At 40.7% G+C, this 20,214-nt stretch overlaps 4 protein-coding genes across 4 annotated transcripts; 2 read left to right on the forward strand and 2 right to left on the reverse strand.

Annotated features, from left to right (window-relative positions):
- Window positions 1–347: 347 nt before the first annotated feature.
- Window positions 348–2,667, forward strand: BU26DRAFT_287785 (carbohydrate-binding module family 48 protein). Its single transcript, XM_033821591.1, has 3 exons — window positions 348–587; window positions 639–768; window positions 869–2,667. The coding sequence occupies exons 1-3, from the start codon at window positions 565–567 to the stop codon at window positions 2,477–2,479; spliced, it is 1,764 nt and encodes a 587-aa protein (XP_033684703.1). The 5' UTR covers window positions 348–564; the 3' UTR covers window positions 2,480–2,667.
- A 675-nt stretch (window positions 2,668–3,342) lies between these two features.
- Window positions 3,343–4,537, forward strand: BU26DRAFT_504154 (uncharacterized protein; the record flags this gene model as incomplete). The annotated part of the gene is made up of 2 exons (XM_033826752.1): window positions 3,343–3,992; window positions 4,036–4,537. 2 exons carry the CDS (start codon window positions 3,343–3,345, stop codon window positions 4,535–4,537), a joined length of 1,152 nt encoding a protein of 383 aa, XP_033684704.1.
- Window positions 4,538–5,307: 770 nt separating this feature from the next.
- BU26DRAFT_424585 (kinase-like protein) lies at window positions 5,308–6,096 on the reverse strand (the record flags this gene model as incomplete). Its single annotated transcript, XM_033823575.1, has 1 exon — window positions 5,308–6,096. One exon carries the CDS (start codon window positions 6,094–6,096, stop codon window positions 5,308–5,310), a length of 789 nt encoding a protein of 262 aa, XP_033684705.1.
- A 1,047-nt stretch (window positions 6,097–7,143) lies between these two features.
- Window positions 7,144–9,131, reverse strand: BU26DRAFT_482375 (HET-domain-containing protein; the record flags this gene model as incomplete). The annotated part of the gene is made up of 2 exons (XM_033825768.1): window positions 8,681–9,131; window positions 7,144–8,612 (listed from the first exon to the last, which is right to left on the reverse strand). Exons 1-2 carry the CDS (start codon window positions 9,069–9,071, stop codon window positions 7,144–7,146), a joined length of 1,860 nt encoding a protein of 619 aa, XP_033684706.1. The 5' UTR covers window positions 9,072–9,131.
- Window positions 9,132–20,214: the final 11,083 nt, after the last annotated feature.

The following is a 20,214-nucleotide window of genomic DNA, read 5'->3' on the forward strand; positions in this document are numbered from 1 at the left end:
AGACCGCTGCCCTTGGCGCAGCCATGTCGAAGGGCGCCGAATGGCTGCAAAAAAAAAGAAAAGAAAACCAGGCGCATGCATTGAATCTGGAGCGCTCGAGAAATGGAAATGTTCGACAGGCAGGTCGCATAATTCACAATTCCTGGAATCATCAGCTGGCGCAGGTGCTCTCCCCGCGGCGGCCCGTGCCAAGACACTCGTGCCGAGCTCGCCGCTAAGGGCACACGCAGTCTTTCACGCATTGCGCGAAGCAGAACCACCAGCCTCGCCAATTCTGCGCTGCTGCAGCTCTCCGTTACTCCTCCCTTGCGCCGTCCGCGTCCCAGAGCCTCCCGTAGCACCACTCGCCGCTGTGCGCCCGCTGCAGCTCTTATCACCCTACGTCGATAGTGTGTGTGGCGCCGTATCGCCGCTCGCAATCTCCAGCTTCGTCCGCTGCTGCTCCTGACTCCTCACCAACCACCTCCTCCTCCACCTCCGCCGCGCGAACCAGACACAGACGTCTCAGCCCAAAGTCGCTGACTCCTCTCCTGTTCCGCCTTTGTCCGTTCGCCGTCCAGCACGATGGGGAGCTATACGTTCAAGTGGTGCGTTCCTCCGCCTGTTGCGCAACCGCTTCCGCTAACTCCTTCGCCCAGGGAACACTTCGCCAACGAGGTCTACGTCACCGGCGACTTCGACGACTGGAAGAAGACCATCAAGCTAGAGAAGGAGGATGGCGTCTTCAAGAAGACGGTCGAGCTGCCCAAGGCGAAGCACCAGTACAAGGTGGGTAATACGTGTCTGCCTGCGCTTGCTGCCGCTCCGCGATTCCGTCCTGCCTCGCCCAACAGCTATGTATTTGCTAACGCGCTCAATGTACATACAGTTCGTCGTCGACGGGAATTGGTGTACCAACGACACCGCGCCCGGGGAGACCGACAGTTCAGGCAACTACAACAACATCCTGAGCCCCGACGACATCCAAGAACCCGTCAGCACCCTCTCATCCGCCGCTCCCGAGTCTACCACTGCCGCACTTGCAGGAGCTGTGCCCAAGGAAAGCGAAAAGTCACAGCCTAGTGAGTCTCTCCCTGGCTCGTTTCCTTTGACTCCTCCGGCCGAGACCCCCTCCAAAGAGCCGCAAGCATTCTCCGTCAACCCCATCCCTGCTACAGAGGGACTTGGGAATCCCGTCAAGCTCGAGCCTGGTGAGAAGGTGCCCGACCCGTCTACGCTCACGAGCAACACTGTCGAGTCGACGGTGAAACATGACAAGGAGCCCGCCGAGGAGGAGGAAAAGGTCAGTGTTGCTCCGATACCAGCGACAGCGGGAGCCGGTAACCCGATCCACCTCGCGCCCGGTGAGAAGGTGCCAGACCCAAGCACCTTGACATCCAACACCATCTCGAGCACGGCGAAGACGGATGCTGCATCATACGAGAAGTCGGATGCCGTTCCCCCCCAGCTTGGCCCTGTCATCACGCCAGAGGCCGAGAGGGAGGCTAAAGGCGGTATGTTTGGCTTGCCACCTCTTACGGGTGGGCTGATTCCGGAGTCGAGCCTCCCCAAAGACACAGATGCTAAGACAGAGCAAGACCCGGGCGTCACCATCCAGTCGGCTGCCCCAACGAGCACCACCGCAGCGCTTGCCGGTGAAGTCCCCAAAGAGCCTAGGGGCGTCCCCGAGACCGTCGCCGACAGTCAGAAGGAAGCCGGCTTCACGCCCGAAGCTTCCGCCAACCCCGAGGCCGTCATGGAGAAGAAAGAGGTTGAAGAAGAGTTGAAGGAGAAGGTGCCCGAGGAGCCACCCGCAGCCGAGAGCTCCACAACCGAGAAGGCTGGCGCGGCCGCCACGGCTGCCGCTGGTACGTTTGCCGCCGCCACGTATGCTGCAAAGGACAAGGCCGCCGAGGCCGTTGGCTTGAACGGCCAGGCCACTGGTAGCGAGGTCCCGGAAGTTGTCACGGAGAGCCAGAAGGAAGCGCATGCCAGCCCTGAGGCTGCCGCAAACCCCGAGGCAGTGGAAGAGAAGAAGCAAGTTGAGTCCGAGCTTCTGAAGGAAGTCAAGACGACCGACGAGGCAGGGGAGCCCGGCCCTACCGTTACGGCCGCCACGACCGAAGCCGCACCGGGTCTATCTGAGGAAGCTCTGACCGATACGGCGCCTCTCAAGTCCTCCAGCGAGCCTGATGCTCTCAACGCACCCACCGCTAAGCCTGCCCTGCCAGAGACTGCTAAGCCGGTTGGCGACTCGCGTGACGTCTCCCCAATGTCGAAGCCCACCACAACCGAACAGACGCAACCGACGGTGACTACTGGTCCCGAGACAGGCGCTGCTGAAGCAAAGACCGGCCCGGAGACGCCCAAGAAGGATTCGACCGCACCCGAGTCCGCCAAGGCAACGCCCGAGAGCGTGGCATCAGGCGCCACAGATGACAAGAAGAAGAAGAGGCGTTCCTTCTTCGGCAAGCTGAAGGAGAAGTTTTCCGGCAAGTAATCGTCCTGTCGCACCAAGCACATAGCGGCATTCTTGTGAATGACCTTTCCTCATTGTTCATGTCCCCGGAGTTGGGTCTTTGGTCTATACCACTGCCTTTTCCATACCTCTCTTGTGCGATTTACCCCCATCTTCCTACAATTTGTACGTTTTGTTATGCATAGTTCACCGCAGCGTGGGGAATTGCTGTCTCGAGTTTATGCCTCAGGTGGTACGGGTCGGTATATGGTAGTGTGTTCTTCTTCACTGGAAAGAATGGTGGCATTTGTTGGGGGTGTAGGTACGTAATTTGCTAATAGAGGTGTATCTAAATGCGGTTGCCATGCATAGCTTGGCCTTTTTTTTCTGGTCGATTTTTGCTTTCACATTTTTAGTATGAATGTGGTGGATGCAAAAAGCGTTAAAGCCTCAAGCCTTACTAGGTACGCCTCCTTCTCGCGAAAACTGTCACGTAAGCTAAATCTGCCGGAGTCTCAGATATGGCCAAACCAGGCATTGTGAATGGATGAAGATCCTCAACGGATCCCGCTGGGCAAGGCTCCCAGTGTACAATGTCCCTCCGCTGTCCGAGAACAATGTTCACAGTCCAGCAATGTACACATACACGCACGCTCGATCTCTCGTCACTGCTCCTGCCGCCCCTGCTACAAATAAACATATCTTTCCACTACTGTAACTCTCTTCTCCAGACAAGCAAACCAAATGCTGAAAAGAACAACCACGAACCCTTCGAACCCTACGCCCGAGCGCATAACGCAAAAGCGAACGCAAGAAAAACAACCCACCCTACGCCCGAAAGCACAACGCAAAAGTAAACGCAAGAAAAAGACCTAACGAGAACCGACACTCATCCGTTTTCCACCATGTCAAACCGCGCCGGAGTCGACGACCTCGTCTCCCAAATCGACGCCTACCTTGCTGAGCAACTAGCCTACTCCTCTTCCCCCTCACGCCCCACCTCCCGCGGCACCATGTTCGTGGACTGGGAGGGCTACGGCGACCCCATCGTCTCCTACCGCCATCACCGCCCAGCGCGGCGGCTCTGCCCCCAGCCCCTCCTCGTCGCAGACATGGGCCTCGAAGTGCGCTACCAGCGCCCTTCGTCCCGCCACGTCGGCGGCGTCTTCGTCGAGGGCTTCGACGCCGAGACAGGCTTCGAGTACGACTACGACGGCCGTGTCATGCACATCCACCGCGATGCGCTACCGCCGTCGCCCACGTATTCGGACTACTATGCCATCGACGCGCGCTCGTATGAGTCGGACCGGCAGCTGCTGGTCGTGGATAAGGAGCTGCCGCCGCAGCCGCATAAGGAGCGCCGCAAGAGGGGCAGGGTGGTCACGTTTATCCAAAAGCTGCTGAAAAAGCTGGATGGCATGGGGTTGATGAAGCGGCTGACGGCTGATGGGAAGAAGGCGTCGGCCCGTCCTTCGGCCCGTCCTTCGCGGAGACAGAAGAGCAGAACTCCTGCCCGGCTGATGCGCATGGTGCCGCGGACCTGGGTTGCGAGCGGGTACGTTACTTGAAAGACTGCGGGTGTGACTTCTGCTCTAAAGGGTTGGAGAGATGGAAAGCATCGAGGGAAGGAAGACATGGAGCCTGAGTTCTGCTGGCGGAACCACCACGCTCCACGCTTCCTCCTTCTTTTCTCCGTCTACAGGCAGATCCTCGAGACATCATCTAGAGTCTTCGCACCCGGCAACGAAGTTGCAGGCTCTCACTGCCTGCCCTGCCGGCCGGCGGTGCAACGACCTTGGAGCCAGCAAGCAAGCATCAAGCCACCCACCGTCGCCTCAGAAGCAAGCAGCGAGCAAGGCGCACCACGCGCTCCTCAGCGCCCGAGACGCTGACCAGACGCCGCAGGCCTTGCTCAACGACACAGTATTCCGGATCCACATCTCCGCTCATACTCTCTCGGCTATAGTATCCCCATCTCCGCCGATCTACGGGGCGCTCGAATGGGAGGGGGGGCCGCATAGTACAGGCGCCACGCACCTCACGGCGTCCGGATCGAAGCTCCCGTCGGGATGGATCATTCAGATCTTGAGGTTTTCCTAGCTCCAATACACACAAGTCGCTCATTACAACCTCCTCGGCGCGAGCTGGGTGTGGAGCACTAGCCACACACAGGTCTGCAGTGTAGTAGGGGTGTACACAGTGAGGCGGCACTAACCCCCGATGCGCGCGCGGCTGGCTGGGGATACAGTATGGAACAAGGTGCTGCGACGGCCGAGCGCGTTTTTCGCATTACGGCGAGGCTGAGGACGGGACAGTCAGTAAGTCAGTTAGCCTCGTTCAGCCAACTCATCGCCGCCTCACCAGGTATATATATTCCCTAATAAAAAAAGGGGTGATATATCATTCTCGCCCGGTTCGTTCGTCTAATACTTGGGAAATCCAACAAAACATCACGCTTGTTACCGCGAAAAATCGGAGATTCTGCAGTCGTACTGTCCATCCCTGAGTCGAGAGACGCACTCTATCGCGAGACAAAACGTGGGTACCCTACTCTTAAACAGCTTTAACTCTCTAGGCGTACAAAATAACCTTAAAAATTAGTATATAGAATAAAGTATACCTTCTCTAAAATACTCTCCGCCTTGTTACGCTATTAAAGATAGTTACGTCGTCGCCTTCTAGCCTGGCTACGGAGAGCCTTCTTTTATGTTACGTAAGAACCCCTTAACCTACAATACCAAAAATAAGTCCTATCCGCCTCTTAAACTTAAAAAAGACAAATCTATGTATCCGAAACTTATTATACAGCTGAGATGTTATTACTAGCCTTGGGGCTGCCGTAGCATGCGTTGCCATGCATCGTTCCCACCTCAGTTGGTACTTCCCATCGAAGTGAACAAGGATCCCCAGTCAGCACTCATACCTTCTATATCCTTGCGGACATCAGCAGCGCTGGTATATATAGCTCGCCAGCATTTTGTGATTATCGTTCCAACTGGCCCGAGAGAGTCTGTCTCCGGGAATTCGCCGTTTTGGATCAATGTCTGAATCTCGTCGTCGTGCCCTTGATCCAGGAGGTCCTGATAGGGATTCACCCCGGTCATGAGATGGTAGAGGACAGAGCCTAGAGCAAAGAGGTCGGCAGGGATAGATTGCCTAGGACCTGGATATCGATGGCTGGCATTTGCGATGACAAGTAGAGGGGATCCATCTAGGGACGAGCCGCCAAAGTCTGCTAGCTTCGCGTTAAGGTTGTCGGTTAAGAAGACGTTGTTGAGAGTTAGATCGCCGTGGATAACCTTCGAAGTATGAGCGTAATAGAGGGCGTCTGTAATCTGATACCCCCAGTGTAGCCTCTGCTCACCATCTACCTCGGGGTGCTTGTTAAGATAGCTAGAGAGGTTCCATTTTGGAGCATACTCGAGGCGGATACCGGAGTCGTATTGACCGTAATATTTAAGTAGCCCATGATGCCCACCGCGCTGCTTGAATCGCTCATAGATGGCCTTCTCAACGGCAATCCTATCCTCAGTGTCCTGGTCGTGAGCGGTCTTGATGACCGTTTGCGACGCTTTGTCTAGGCACACCATGCCAGTTGTTCCCCAGCCAACGATGTCATTGGAATCGAATCCTGTCGCATAGCGGATGCAGTAAGCCATGCGGAGAGGCTGTGGAATCGTTAGCTATAGAGTGGACATTAGAGACAGAGGATGTCGAAGCGGATCGTGGGAGACAGGGGTGACGGCGAAACACGCTGGCGGCGACCTGCAACTAACACTCAGCATAGTCAGGACCTTAGGCGCCGGACGGCTATTCACTGCAGCATTGACAGTAGAACTTACAGCACAGTAAGATGGTTGGGCGATCTCTTAGGGTCAATTGCGACAACTACAGTAACAAGCTGACGGAGAGCGGAAAATAGTAGTGCCGAAGGAAACTGGTCAGTCATGTTGCCTTGTACTCTCGTAGACATATACTCACTGTTTAGTCCCTGCTGCCGTTCGGTTTGGGCCCCTGCCATGCTGGGACTGCCCAGTCTCGGAGGAGACGAGAGCTGTGTAGCCGTTTCTGAGGATTTGTCCTCCACTGCTATCTCTTTCCCGCTCCCTTTCGCATTTCTCGCCGAGCCCGCTACAGAAGGCGGCTCTGTGAGATGTTTGGCAGGCGAGCTGATCGGGCAGTTGGTAAATGGCCCTGCTTTCCGCGGAGAAACGCCCATTCTGGAACTGCCGCCGACGTCAATCGACGCCTTCGACGTGAATCCAAACTCATGCACGAGCACGACCAGTATATCCTGCCCCGGTTGGAGTTCGTCCTCCTGTAATGTGGCGTTCAACACACCGACAATGTTCCCCCTCCCATACATCTACTTCCTAGAGGCAAAGCCACCCTCGGCCGAGTTCTTCATCCCCTCAATCCGGCTTCTCCAAGGTTGCTGATCGTGCGACACGTACGCCAGGATGTGGAACGTCTGCCCACCTTTAAAAGGCATGTCGCTGTCGCTGTCGCGAGGTGGAGCGACGGATGTCCGACACTGGACAAATCCGTAGAGTTTACGAAATACGGAGAGAGAAGTAAGATTCGAACGGTTAATGCCAAAGCTGATAGACTTTATATGCAGCCAATAAATGTGAACTAAGACTGAATGTTTTGTTTGACTCAAGGTTTGGTCAATGCGTCTTCAAACTCAACCGACGCTGCAGAAGTCAAACAAGTATAATGCTTTGCTTCTCAACATGCTCAAACCAACTTTTACCGCTTACGTTGTTGACAATCCCAACCCGACGGAACGTGCCCTCGCGCCCTTCCCGAACCACGGCCATGGTAATCTCGCTGTTGCTATTTCCTGCACCGTAACCGAGAGGGAAGTAAAACACGTCTTTTCCGTCCTGCTCAAAGCAAAACCGAGCGTAATAAGGCTTACGCTCGGCCTCGGGCTCCTTGAAATCTAGGTAGACATACCAGTTGTTGCTCGGGCCGGCCGGGATATCGTGTCCCCTTCTCAGCCTTCGATGCAGGACGACCTCCCTGTCGCGGACCTCCCAGTCTTCCTTATCCTCGGGCTCAAACGACAGGAAGCCTGTCTCAAATACTCGTGACGCCCAGGACCATTCGGGAGCACAGTTCAAGATCGCATTCTCGTCCACCGCACAGGGCAAGCCCCGTCCGTACCAGGCGAGCTGGTGGATGAAGTTTCTACGCCATAGCCCAAACACGCATTCGTCTTGAAAGACGGAACTAAGCTCCGTGATAACGCCCGCAACCGCGGCAAGTCTGTCTTCCGGGAAAGATAGCTTCCGTATCGTGAACTCGCCTAGAACACCTCCCCAAACATCGCCTGCCTTGGAGGCGGTGATGACGCCACCGTTCGGTGTGAATATTTCTGGAGGGAGATGTCGGAACGACCAAGCTGGCTCGAAGTAGCTGCTTTGGAGCCCCGTTTTCTGCTGCGTCTCGCAGTCCCAGACGAGCTCCTTCTCCCCATAGACCAGCTTCCTCGGGGAGAGGAGTGACTCTTGCAAAGTCCAACCTCGCGTGTTCAGCGGATGCATAAAGTTATGATTAGCTCCATACGTGAGCTGTGCCGTCCCTACAGCCCCATCGGCGCATCTGAACGGAAGAGCGAGGCTAGGCAGGGCAGGACGAGGCTGTAGAAACCCGTCTGAGACTGCCTTCGCGGATGCTGCGAAGATAGTAACCGTCGCATTCTTGTACAGCTTGCCCATTCGACCAATCTCTCTAAGCTTGTCGCTGTCGTCTCCCTCTTGGATGATACAGAGTGCATCGATCCACAGGAATCGGATTCCAAGTCCTCGAGTGACCTTGATGGCGTCCTTGATTGTCTGTGGGAGCGAGTCGACGGGGATGCTCGCCGTCATCCCCTTGAGGTTCTTGGTCGTCAGAAGAACGGGCTGCGGTCCGCCCCAGCAGTAGCTAAGGGCTACGTAGTCTCGGAGCTCTCCCGGACTTGCGATGTAGAGTCTAACCTGGTCTCCACTATCAATGGTCCCGACATCGATAGCTCGTGTCGGAAGTGGGGGCGTTCTTGCGCGCGGGCAGAGTTGGTGACTGTCTCGGCAGGCTTCGAACAGCTGGCGCGCTCTCCAAAGGGCCGGCTCACTTCCCACATCTATAATCGGAGGTCTGATGGGAAGCAGAGAAGCGGCGTTGTCGTCTTGATGCATCTGATGTGAGTCATGTCGCCAAGCTCTCGGGACAGGTCCCTGGAGTTGTCTCACATACCTGAATCTGCAAAGAGGGTAAATGTTTTGAGCCAGCGCTGGTGCGAATGCTCCCCAGGCCCGTAGCGGTAACAGATGAGGCCGTCGAAGATATATGGGACCGAAACCTTGGTCTCCGGGAAGGCCGCAGTGGGGTTTGTCTGGCAGCGACTACGACCACGGGCAGCCCAACACACGAGTTGATCCGTGTCTCTGCTGATGCGATCTGGCCATTTTATCACCAGCTTCTGACACAGCGGACATCCTCGGTCTGCAGACGCTTTCGCTTCAGCTCCAATGTGATGCCAATAGCCCGCAGGAGACGCCAGGGTTTCGAGGGCCTCGGCTGTCGAAAACAGTCCGTAGCATTTGTCGCAATAGCCATTGCAATTTGAACGACCGCTTGAATCCATCTAGTCGTTCTGTGTTGACAGACCGACCTGCAGATGGCGGTGGTCTCATCGGTGCCCAAGGCAGCAATAACGTACTTTATCATCGAACCCCCCATATCATCGAACCCCCCATATCATCGAACCCCCCATATCATCGAACCCCCCATATCATCGAACCCCCCACGATTTCTTGGCAAGGAAAATCAACAAGAATCTACGAGTTTTTCTTAAATAACCAACGTACTTTACCAGCGAACCGCCTACACCACCGAACCGCCCACGATTTCTTGGCAAGGAAAATTAACAAAAATTAACAAGCTTTTCTTAAATAACTAACGTACTTTATTATCGAACCGCCCATATCATCGAACCGCCCACGATTTCTTGGCAACGAAAATCAACGAAAATCAACCCAGTTTTCTTAAATAACTAAGCGAAACCTTAATATTTTTCTATAAAAATTTATATATATATTCTTTATAGCATATTACACCTTGTACTAAAGTTGCACTAAGATATATTATATAATTAAAAAGCTATACGTATTTAACTAACTTTTAAGAAAAATCTAGTTTACTTATAGAAAATACTATTATATCTCTATAATAATATATAAAACTTATTATATATAGTATTTATAACCTAGTAAAGGTTTCTAGAAAACTTCTATAGAGCTAGCTCTTCTAGATATAGCGTAATAAGAGATAGAAGTTTATAAAAAGTCTTTCTAGAGTTTTCTTCTCTAACTATATATATATATTAATAATCTAGCTATATAAAGTTATATATTATAAGATTATATATACTATAAGCCTGCTATATCTTTAGAAGTAATAATTTTAAGATAGTTTTAGTATCTTTCTATCTTTCTATACTATACTACTAAAAAGGCTTTACTTTTATATAACTACTTAAAGCTACTATATTATTAGCTAATAGGCTCTATATAGTTAAAGTCTACTATAGTTTATATAATAATAAGATTTATAGCTAGATTAACTATATATATATATATATAGTTAGAAGAAAAAACTTTAAAGAGAATATTTTTCTAAATTCTATCTCTTATTACGCTATACCTAGAAGAGCTAGCTCTATAGAAGTTTTCTAGAAACCTTTATTAAGTTGTAGATACTATATACTATAAGTTTTATAGATTATTATAAAGATATAATAGTATTTTCTATAAGTAAACTAGATTTTTTTTAAAAGTTAGTTAAATACGTATAGCTTTTTAATTATATAATATATCTTAGTGCAACTTTAGTACAAGGTGTAATATGCTATAAAGAATATATATATAAATTTTTATAGAAAAATATTAAGGTTTCGCTTAGTTATTTAAGAAAACCGAGTTAATTTTCGTTGATTTTCGTTACTATAAGGGCTAGGTCCGCGGTCTCTATTACTGTAAGCGCCCCTGGAACACCTAGCTAGGTAAGTTAGCTGCAGGCAGCACTGTCTCTACGAGCTGTAAGAATAAGAGGTGCTAGCAGAGTAGGTTAGGTTAAATTTAGCTATCTAAAGGTAAGAAGTAGAAGAATACTCTAAGAGGCTCTATATATAGAGGTACTAAGTGTTAAGACGCTTAGGCTAGATTACGTAACAAGGTTACGTAACCTAAGGTAAATCTCTAAACTAGACTATTATATTACTCTCTCTTATAGAGAGAGCTCGTCTCTAAGCTCTAAAATACGCCTTCTAGGTTCTCTTTCTTCTAAAACTTTTACGTTATACTCTTAACTATCTCTTTTAGCTTATAGTAAGTATATTTATATTAGTTTTAAGCTAGAAGCGCTTTTATAGCTACTATCTTCTCTCTAGTTACTCTATTCTCTATAGAGCTCTTATCTACTAGAGAGAAAGAGGCTTAAAGAGATTTAAACTAGAAGGCTTATTTCTACGTCTATAGAGCGGCTTTATTATAGGCTTTCTTCTTAAATAATACTATAAGCTTAGCAAGGTCTTAAATTACTTAGTAGCGTCTTTACGTTACTCTTATATCTTCTACTCTTATAGGTTTTAAATTCTCTACTATTTTCTCTAAAGTCTTCTCTTTTTTGTACGTCTTAATCTAAGTATCTAATTATAATAGTAGCTCTAGCTTATCTAGGTATACTACGTAAAAGTCTCTTACCTTATAGAGAGTATTAATAAAGCCTATAGTATTATACTAAGTAGAGTTAGAATTATAGGTAACCTATATAGCGTAGTATTAAAAGTAATTTTAATAAAGATAGCTATCTAGAATTTTCTATATAGACTATTCTAGATTACTATTAACTTTAATAGGTAGCTACTTAGACTCTACCTACTCTAGTAATAGCTCTAAGACTTTTCTTAGCTAATTAGTATAAAAGATATTATATATATATATATATACGTAAGTAGCTAGAGCTAGAAGAAGTAACTCTTTATAGTTATAATTAGGTAAGAGCTATATATCTATTAATTAAGCTTTATACTAGACTAATCTATTAAAAAGCTATAAGGTTTAATATAGATAAGGTTACCTATAGTAAAGTTAAGTTCTTAGCGCTTTTTATTTACTTAGAGCGTCTATCTAGCTTACGCTTTTATAATATTACTTTATGTAATTTTAGTAGCTTTTTTTATAGCGTTATATTACTTCTTAGTAAAATTCTAAGCTTTTTAGCGTAAGAGACGCTTATATAGAGTAGAGACTTTTATTATATACTTTTTTTAATTCTAGTAGTATATTAGCTAGTATCTAAATTTAATTTTATATACTATTAATTCTATAGTTTTATATAGCAACGTAGCTTATACCTAGTTTATATAGAGTAGAAGGTTTAACTAATTATTCTAGTAGTAGTTAATAAATAAACATAGACGCTAATTAAAATATTAATTAACAATCTCTATATTTCTATTAGTTTACAAGTAGTACATAGTAGAGAGCTTCTACTTAATTTCTATAAGCTAGTAGAGCTTATCTATAAAGGTAGAGGTAAACTATAGACTATAATCTAATATAATAAATCTAGAAAAACTATATATACGCTAAATATATTAATAATATAGCTCTACTATATATTAAGCTATAATCTTCTTATAGTAGAATAGAAAGAAGCTCTACTTACTTAGCTAATTTATAATAACGTATACGTAGTTAAATTCTTTCTTATTAGAGAAAAAACTCTTAAAATCTATAAAGACGTTCTACTATACTCTCTTAGAGATAGAGAGAGACTTTAGAAGACCTAGCGTCTTATTACGTAGAGTATAGCTCTACTAGTAAGTCTTATATACTACTACGTATATATTAACGTCTTCTTATATACCTAGCTAGTAATATTAATCTTATAGTAACTAGATAGTCTTCTAGTACTCTAGATAGATAGTTACCTAAGTAGTATATATAGCGTATATTAAATACGCTTATAGATAGTTAATAGTAAAGACTATTAATTAATTCTAATACGTTAGTAAGCTAGCTTCTATTTTCTAGGCAAAGCCTAATATAGTAGCTTTTTCTTAAGCTAGCTATAGAAATTTATCTAATTAATTAGTAGTAATAACCTAGTTAATAATAGTATAGAAATTCTCTATAGAAGATACCTCTATAAAGGTATTAGTAGACGTAATTTCTATAATGCTACTTACTAGCTTCTTAATAGCTAGAGTAGCTAGCTTACCTAAAATTTACTTAATAGTAGAGAGGCTAATTTATTTCTTACTTAGAAAAGCTCTTGTATAAGTAGTATAATTCTTCTTCTTTTAGGTCTTAAGTTCTTTCTACTTTTATAATAACGCGTTAGCTACTATATTAGCTAATCTAGATTAATAGATAAGCTTAAGGTTATAGTTAGTAATATTATTAGTCTAGTAGATCTACCTTATAGTAAGTTCTTACTTAGTTATAAAGTACTCTAGAGCTTAATAGTTAGTTAATACTATAAATAGTTCTAGATCTTATAGACTAATTAGCTAGCTTCTCTATTTCTATATACTAAGAATAACTACTAGTATTTCTTTATTATAAATACTATAATTTATCTAGATAGTATTTATTATCTTACTAAAGAAAGCTATAGGTTACTAGATACTATTCTCTTAAAGCTATAAAAGAACTCTAGTAACTATACTATCTAATACGTCTATCTTAACTCTAGTTTATTAGTAGAGAGAGTAGTAAGCTAGAATATTATTAGCTAGTATAAGATTCTTAACGTACTAAAATACTATAAGCTTAGCCTTACTAAAGGCGTACTATACTTTCTATTTTAGTAGCTTAGTAAGTAGATAGATAATTCTACTATAATCTTTTAGAAAGGCTTAATAGAAATTATAGAAATCTAGAAATAATTAAAGGCTCTTAAGAGTTCTTAGTATAGGCTAATTCTAAATAGTAGTAACTTTCTTAGAGTTCTTCTAGATTCTATTAGTACTTATAATTAATTCTAGAAACTTAGTACTCTTAATAGTAAATTCTAACTTCTTAATATCTACTTATAATCTAGTCTTATATAGTTAATTAAGTATTTTAGTAATATAAGCCTTATACTCTAGAGAATCTTCTAAGTAAATAAGAATATTACTAATATATACTATATAGAAATTATCTAGTAATCTATATAATATCTTATTAATATATTACTAAAAGGTAGTAGAGCTATTATAAAGACTAAAGAGTAGAATATAATACTTATAGTTACTATATTATATATAGAAAGAAGTTAGGTTCTCTACTAACTTATTAAGCTAGATTCTATAGAAAGTCTACTAAATATCTAAATTTATAAAGACCTTTACGCGTAATAAGTAGGTAAGCGTTTTCTAGATAAAAGAGATAGAATAAACGTCTTTTTTTATAATAGCGTTAAGCTTTTAATAGTTAACGTAGAACCTCTATTCTCTCTCTAGCTTTTTAGTAAATAGAACTAGTAACACGTATAACGCGTTACTATAAATAATAAAGCTATAGTAAAGATAGTTCTCTAGATAGTTACGTATAAGCTATAGGTACTCTAGTTACGTAGCAAGGTACGAGCGGAGCAATTACAATCGGGTTCGCAGAACGCCGGCGAAACTTTGGTTCCCGATTTGGACGAAAAAATTACCCGATTAGGGACTCCAACGTTCTGCCGAAAATCGATCGGGTGCGATCGGAATCGGGTGCGATCGGGTACAATTAATCAGCTAATCGGACGATAGGAATCTGCACTGCTACAGAGCTGCGGCCAATTAGAGCACTGCGCAGCCTCTCTAGCCACAGAACATTAAAAGTTCAGAAACTGACCTGCGCGCCGCAGCCAGCCAGCCAGCCAGCCAGCAGCTTGCCCACGCCTGCCCACCCACAACCATGCCCTGCGCCGCGCTCGCTCAGCTTTGTATGGCCGTCGCATATATTTCTGAGCGATCCTAGCGCAAAACGCAGTAATAATACGGCGCTAGCGGGCGTTGCGGGTGCCTGCAGAGAGCTCTCAGGTCCTGAGGGCGCTGGCGGCGCGGATTAGCAAGTCGGGGATCGGTGATTCGGTATTAGTTCGGGTATTAGTCGCCAGCTTTACTATATACGGCTAGCGTGTACAGCCGCCAATTAGAGCCTGCTACAGCCCCACAAGCTACTGCAGAGCGCTCCAGCCACAGAACATTAAAAATTTAGAAATCCTGTGCCGCCCGCAGCGTTAGTCAAAATCTAGAAAGCCATGCTCGCAGCCAGCCAGCCAGCCAGCCCGCGCGCGCCCACCCATAACCACGCCCTGCGCCGCGCTCGCTCGGCTTTGTATGGCCGTCGCATATATTTCTAAGCGATCCTAGCGCAACAGGCAGTAATAATACGGCGCTGGCAGGCGTTGCAGGTGTGCCTGCGGGCCCGGAGTTATCTAGGAGTAACTCGCGGAGCAACTACAACCAGATACACTGGTGCGCCCGGCCGCGGCTTTATTAGCCGCGTGCTTGCTTGATTTTGTATAGCTATCGTATATATTTGTAAGCAATCCCCGCGCAATATACAGTAATAATATCGCGATTTCTACGCCTTGCAGCTATCGCAGAGCTGCCTGCAGCTGGCTTTCTAAAGTTTTAATGTTCCTTGCCAAGAGCACTAGCGAAAGCTTACCCGTACAGGCTTAGCGCCTTCCTAATTAGGTATAGCTCCCCCTTTCGTCTTATATTAGGCGACTCGCTACGCCTTCTAATTATTTATAAATAATTAGCTCTATATATTAATATACTATAGAGAGAGCTATTAGTTAGTATATTTTCTACTATAAGCTTAATATTATAATTAACGCCTTCTTAATATAGTAGTAGTAAAGTAGAATTCTTTTTAGAGAAATAAGCTATAGTTACGCTAGCGTATTCTAGAGATAGAAGCTTCTAAGTAATTAACTAGTAGAGCTTCTTCTTAGAATTAGTAGTAAGAGTTTTCTTCTTATTAGTAATAAGTGTTACGAGCTATTCTTTTAACTAAGACTAAGGCTTACTTTTATAAGAGAAGATAAGAGGTATACTTTAGGCTTAGATCTTTAGTAATAAAGAGGTAGAGATAATAATACTATAAATCGCAAGTCTCTATAGTAATTTAATAAATAAAGTAATAACTATAAAAAGCTATAAGAAGTAAGCCTTTTCTAGTTATATATATATACTATCTTAGCTAGATTAGATACTAAGGCTCTAGCTCTTATAGATTCTCTAGATTAGAGCTAATTACTTAGATTAGTTCTAATCTATCTAATCTATCTAATCTATATTACGTATATTTAATTATCTCTATAACTTTATATATAATTTTTTATTCTATAACTCTAGGCTTAGCTTACTATTTTCTTTATTCTAGCTAGCTAACTCTATTTCTAATTCTATAATTATAATACCTACCTCTTCTTTTAAAGTATTATTCTAAAGCTCTATTTTATTTCTAGGTATAGTATTTTATTATTTTATACTATTTCTATATAAGAGTAGTACTACCTATAGTTCTATAATATTATATTCTCTTTTTTCTTCTCTTTCTTACTATACTGCCTATACGTACTAAGTTTTTAATAGTTTACTATTACTACTACGCTAACCTTATTCTACGTACTAGCGCTAATATATCTAATAATCTCTATAGCGCTTACTATTTCTATAACCTATATTATGTTATAGAGGTGTCTTCTAGTTATTACTTAGAGTATATTATAAAGAGTTAGTCTTATAATAAGATATTAAACTAGAAAAAGGTAGAGAAGCTAGATTATCTAGTAGCTAATCTACGTTCTTAATAGTCTAAGGCTAGTCTTAAGGTAGAGCGTCTTACTAAATTATAGTAGCTTAAGCTAAATTACCTACGTATCTAAAAGATCTATCTAGGTAAGTTCTAGTAATCTATAGATACTTATAGTAAGCGCCTACGTAAGTAGTTAGAGTTAGTATAGCGTTATTATAACGTACTACTTTTAAAGAATCTAGCTAATATTAAGAAGTTAGAATGTTTAAAGCGTAAAATATAGTAACTCTTATAGTTATAACTTTCTATTTCTCTAGTTAATTCTCTTTAGTTATTTAACTAGAGCTATTTAGAGAATCTAGAGTTTTAGTCTTCTAGTTTTAGAGGTAGTACTATTAATAAAACTTCTTAAGTTTCTTAGAGTAATTTTTAAGATTCTCTAGTAGTTTCTAGGTATCTTCTTCTAGTAGGTATTCTTTCTATCTAATCTAGTACTTCTACTAACCTTATATACGCTTTTTATCTAGTATTCTTTTAATCTTAAAGTTCTAGTCTAGTTCTATCTTAGTTTATTTATTAAGTAGTATATTATTAGGTATAGGCTTAAGTTTAGACTTATAGAATATAGAGTGTATTTATATTATTAGTAGTAGTTTTAACCTAAAGTTAATAGGTCTAAGTTATTTATTAATTTTAAATAGCCTAATCTATAAGTAGTTAAGTTTCTTACTAGGTTATTTAGTGCGTAGGTTTTTTTATAGAATAAAAACTTTATTTCTCTTTTTAAAGGTTAGTCTTTTAATTCTTTTCTTATTTACTTATTAAGTTATTCTTTCTACTATTCTTTATAGTCTATTATAGATTATTCTTATTTAGTATTCTTTTTCTTTTACTCTTAGAGAGATTATAGCTATATACGTTAAGAATCTATATATTCTAGCCTTATAGCTATAATATACTTAGTAGAGAGTTATCTCTATTATTTCTTATTTTACTATATTGTATACTAGTTATACTATAGGTAGTAGTTTAACCTAGTTATTCTATTCTTAGTTAATATAGTTTTTTAGGTATTCTTCTAGAGTTTAGTTTATCTATTCTATTTAGCTATTAGTTTATAGGTAAAAGCTAGTTAATATCTAATTACTTATTTCTATCTAGCTAAGTAGTACGTTCTAGAATTTAGACGTAAATAACTTATTTCTATCTATAGTAACTTATTCTAGTATTCTATACTAGCTAAATAGTTATTAGCTTATCTTATAAGCTAGTTCTTTAGCTTTAAGAGTTTTGCTAGTTAGGTAGAAGTATACGTATTTAGTAAATTAATCTATAATTACTAGAATAGTATTATACTTTTTTTATAATATAGGTTTAATTAATCTAGATAGCTTTATAATAAAGTCTATAGTAATATATTACTATAGTATTATAGGTAGTTCTAGAGGTTATAATAGTCTATAGAGTTAGTATCTAACTACCTTATTCTATAGGTATTCTATATATTCTTATACTATCTTTATAATCTTATTCTTTATTATAGAGAACCTATATTCTTATTATATTCTCTTAAGAGTACGTTTAATACTCTAGTACCTATACATTATAGTACTATAGAATTCTCTAATAAATTCTATTTATAGTACCTCTAGCACTTCTTACTTTTCTTATTTATTAGGTAGTTCTAGTTTATTATTCTAATAGTTCTAGATTTCTATAATTTAGCTAATTTATAGGCTATTATATTCTAGAGTTCTATCTAGTCTAGTATAAAGTATAGCTTTATATTTCTTCTTTACTATTACTATATAGTTAGCTCTATAGCTAAGTACGTCTACTACTCTATTTTTAGTACCTTTTTAGTATTAGATTATAAAGTTTAGCGTAGCTAGCATTTCTACCTATCTAACTTATTATTAGTTTAGTATTTTTATTATTATAAATGCTATAAGATTCTTATAGTCTAATACTATATTAATAGAGTACTTAGTACCTTCTAAGTATATTCTCTATTCTTTTATAGCTACTATAATAGCTATAAGTTTCTTATTATATATATTATAGTTAAGTTCTAGTACTAAGAATTTTCTTAAGTAGAAGAAGTATAGTTAGTATTTACTATCTTCTCTAGGTTAGCTAAGGTATACTTCTAAAGCTCTATCTAATATATCTATTTTAACCTATATTAGCTTATTTTTATTAAACGTTTATAGTAGTAGTATAGTAGTAAACATTTATTTTAGTATCTTAAATACTTATTATTATAAGTTTCTCTATCTAAACTTCTAGTTCTTTTTAGTAACTTCTATAAGTAGTATTATAATTTATAAATAGTCTTAAATAAACTTTTAGTAGTAGTTAGTAAATTCTAGAAAGAATTATACTTCTTTTACTATATAGAGTATAGGCTAGTTTAGAACTATCTAGACTTTGTCTATTTCTATCTAAATTCTCTTCTAGGTTAGGTAGAATTCTAAGTAGCTAGTTTTTATATAATAGAATTTACTTTTATTAAAGACTATTAGAAGTTTATATTCTTTAAGCTTCTATAGTATTCTTTATACGTAGTCTTTATATTCTTCTAGTTCTCTTTTTAAGTATATAAGTATATTATCTAGATAGGCTATAGTAAATCTCTCTATATATTTATATAAAGCTACGTTAATTATACTTTAGAATATTACTAGCGTATTAGTAAGTCTAAATAGTATAACTAGATATTTATATATACCTTCTCTTATTCTAAATACTATCTTCTACTTATATTCTTTCTTAATTTATATTCTATAGTACTCTTTTTTAATATTAAATTTTATAAACTATTATACTTCTATAAGCTAGTCTATTAGTTCTAAGATTATAGGTAGTAGATAATAATTCTTTTAAGTTATTTAGTTAAGCTATCTATAGTTAATATATAGTCTTAACTATCTATTCTTCTTAGGTATAAATAGTACTAGTAAGACTATTAGACTTTAGCTTTCTTAAATATATTCTTTTTATAGAAGTCTCTCTAGATATCTTTAGAGTTTCTCTTTTTACTTATAGCTAAGTAGGTATATAGATTCTAGCTTTAGCGTAGTCTTATTTTCTATAAGTATCTTATAGTTCTATAGTTTATATTTAGGTAGAACGCTATTATTCTATCTATTAAATAATAACATAAACTTCTTATAGTCTTTTTTAATCTTCTAAAGTAGTTACTCTATATTAGTTTATAGCTTTCTTATCTATATAATACTAACGTTTTAAGATTATTTTTTCGCCTATTTTATTAAACTTATAAAGAATATTCTTCTAATCTTTACCTCTAGCTTTTAGTAAGCTCTTAGGTAGTATCTTACTCTAGCCTTTTATACTACTTTTAGCCTTTTCTAGAGTTTTAACCTAATTTAACTAATATTAGAGTTATATCTTTATAACTAATCTAGCTCTAGAAGTATATCTATATTCTTTAGTTCTATAATATTATAGAATTATTATTTCTATATTCTCTAGATATCTAATATCTATATCTTAGTCTCTAAGTAAATCTATTCTTAGCTAAAGGTAGATAGCTAGTTATTTATAAGTTATACTTAGTATAGCTATTATTTCTCTTAAAATAGTATATTCTATAGTTTTACTAAGCTAGTAGAAATATATATTTTTACTACTCTACTATTTATATAGACTATAAATTTTTTATTTTCTAATATAGCTTTTATACGTAGTATTCTAGGTTTTAGAGTAATAATTTTACTTATAGTCTAAGTAGAGCCTTTCTAGACTAGATCTTTACCTTAAAGACCTACTAGTTTTTTAACTTTAAGAGAGTAGCTAGTACTAATCTCTATTTCTTTTCTACTATATATACTAGATATTTTTCTAGTAAGTATATAGTCTAATAAAGTTTTATATATTTATTCTTTACTTTTTCTCTATAGTATAAGTACTTCTATTCTAGAAAGTACTATCTATAATTAAGTATATAGTAGTTAA

Source organism: Trematosphaeria pertusa (genome assembly GCF_010094035.1).
Source record: "Trematosphaeria pertusa strain CBS 122368 unplaced genomic scaffold BU26scaffold_6, whole genome shotgun sequence".
Classification (NCBI taxonomy): Eukaryota; Fungi; Ascomycota; class Dothideomycetes; order Pleosporales; family Trematosphaeriaceae; genus Trematosphaeria; species Trematosphaeria pertusa.

What these genes read in the sequence shown, in the direction of transcription:
- BU26DRAFT_287785 (XM_033821591.1), top strand. Translation starts at nt 565, where the DNA reads ATGGGGAGCTATACGTTCAAGTG. An exon ending in GGGAGCTATACGTTCAAGTG is followed by an intron (nt 588 to 638) that starts GTGCGTTCCTCC and finishes TCCTTCGCCCAG; the next exon opens with GGAACACTTCGCCAACGAGG. An exon ending in AGGCGAAGCACCAGTACAAG is followed by an intron (nt 769 to 868) that starts GTGGGTAATACG and finishes ATGTACATACAG; the next exon opens with TTCGTCGTCGACGGGAATTG.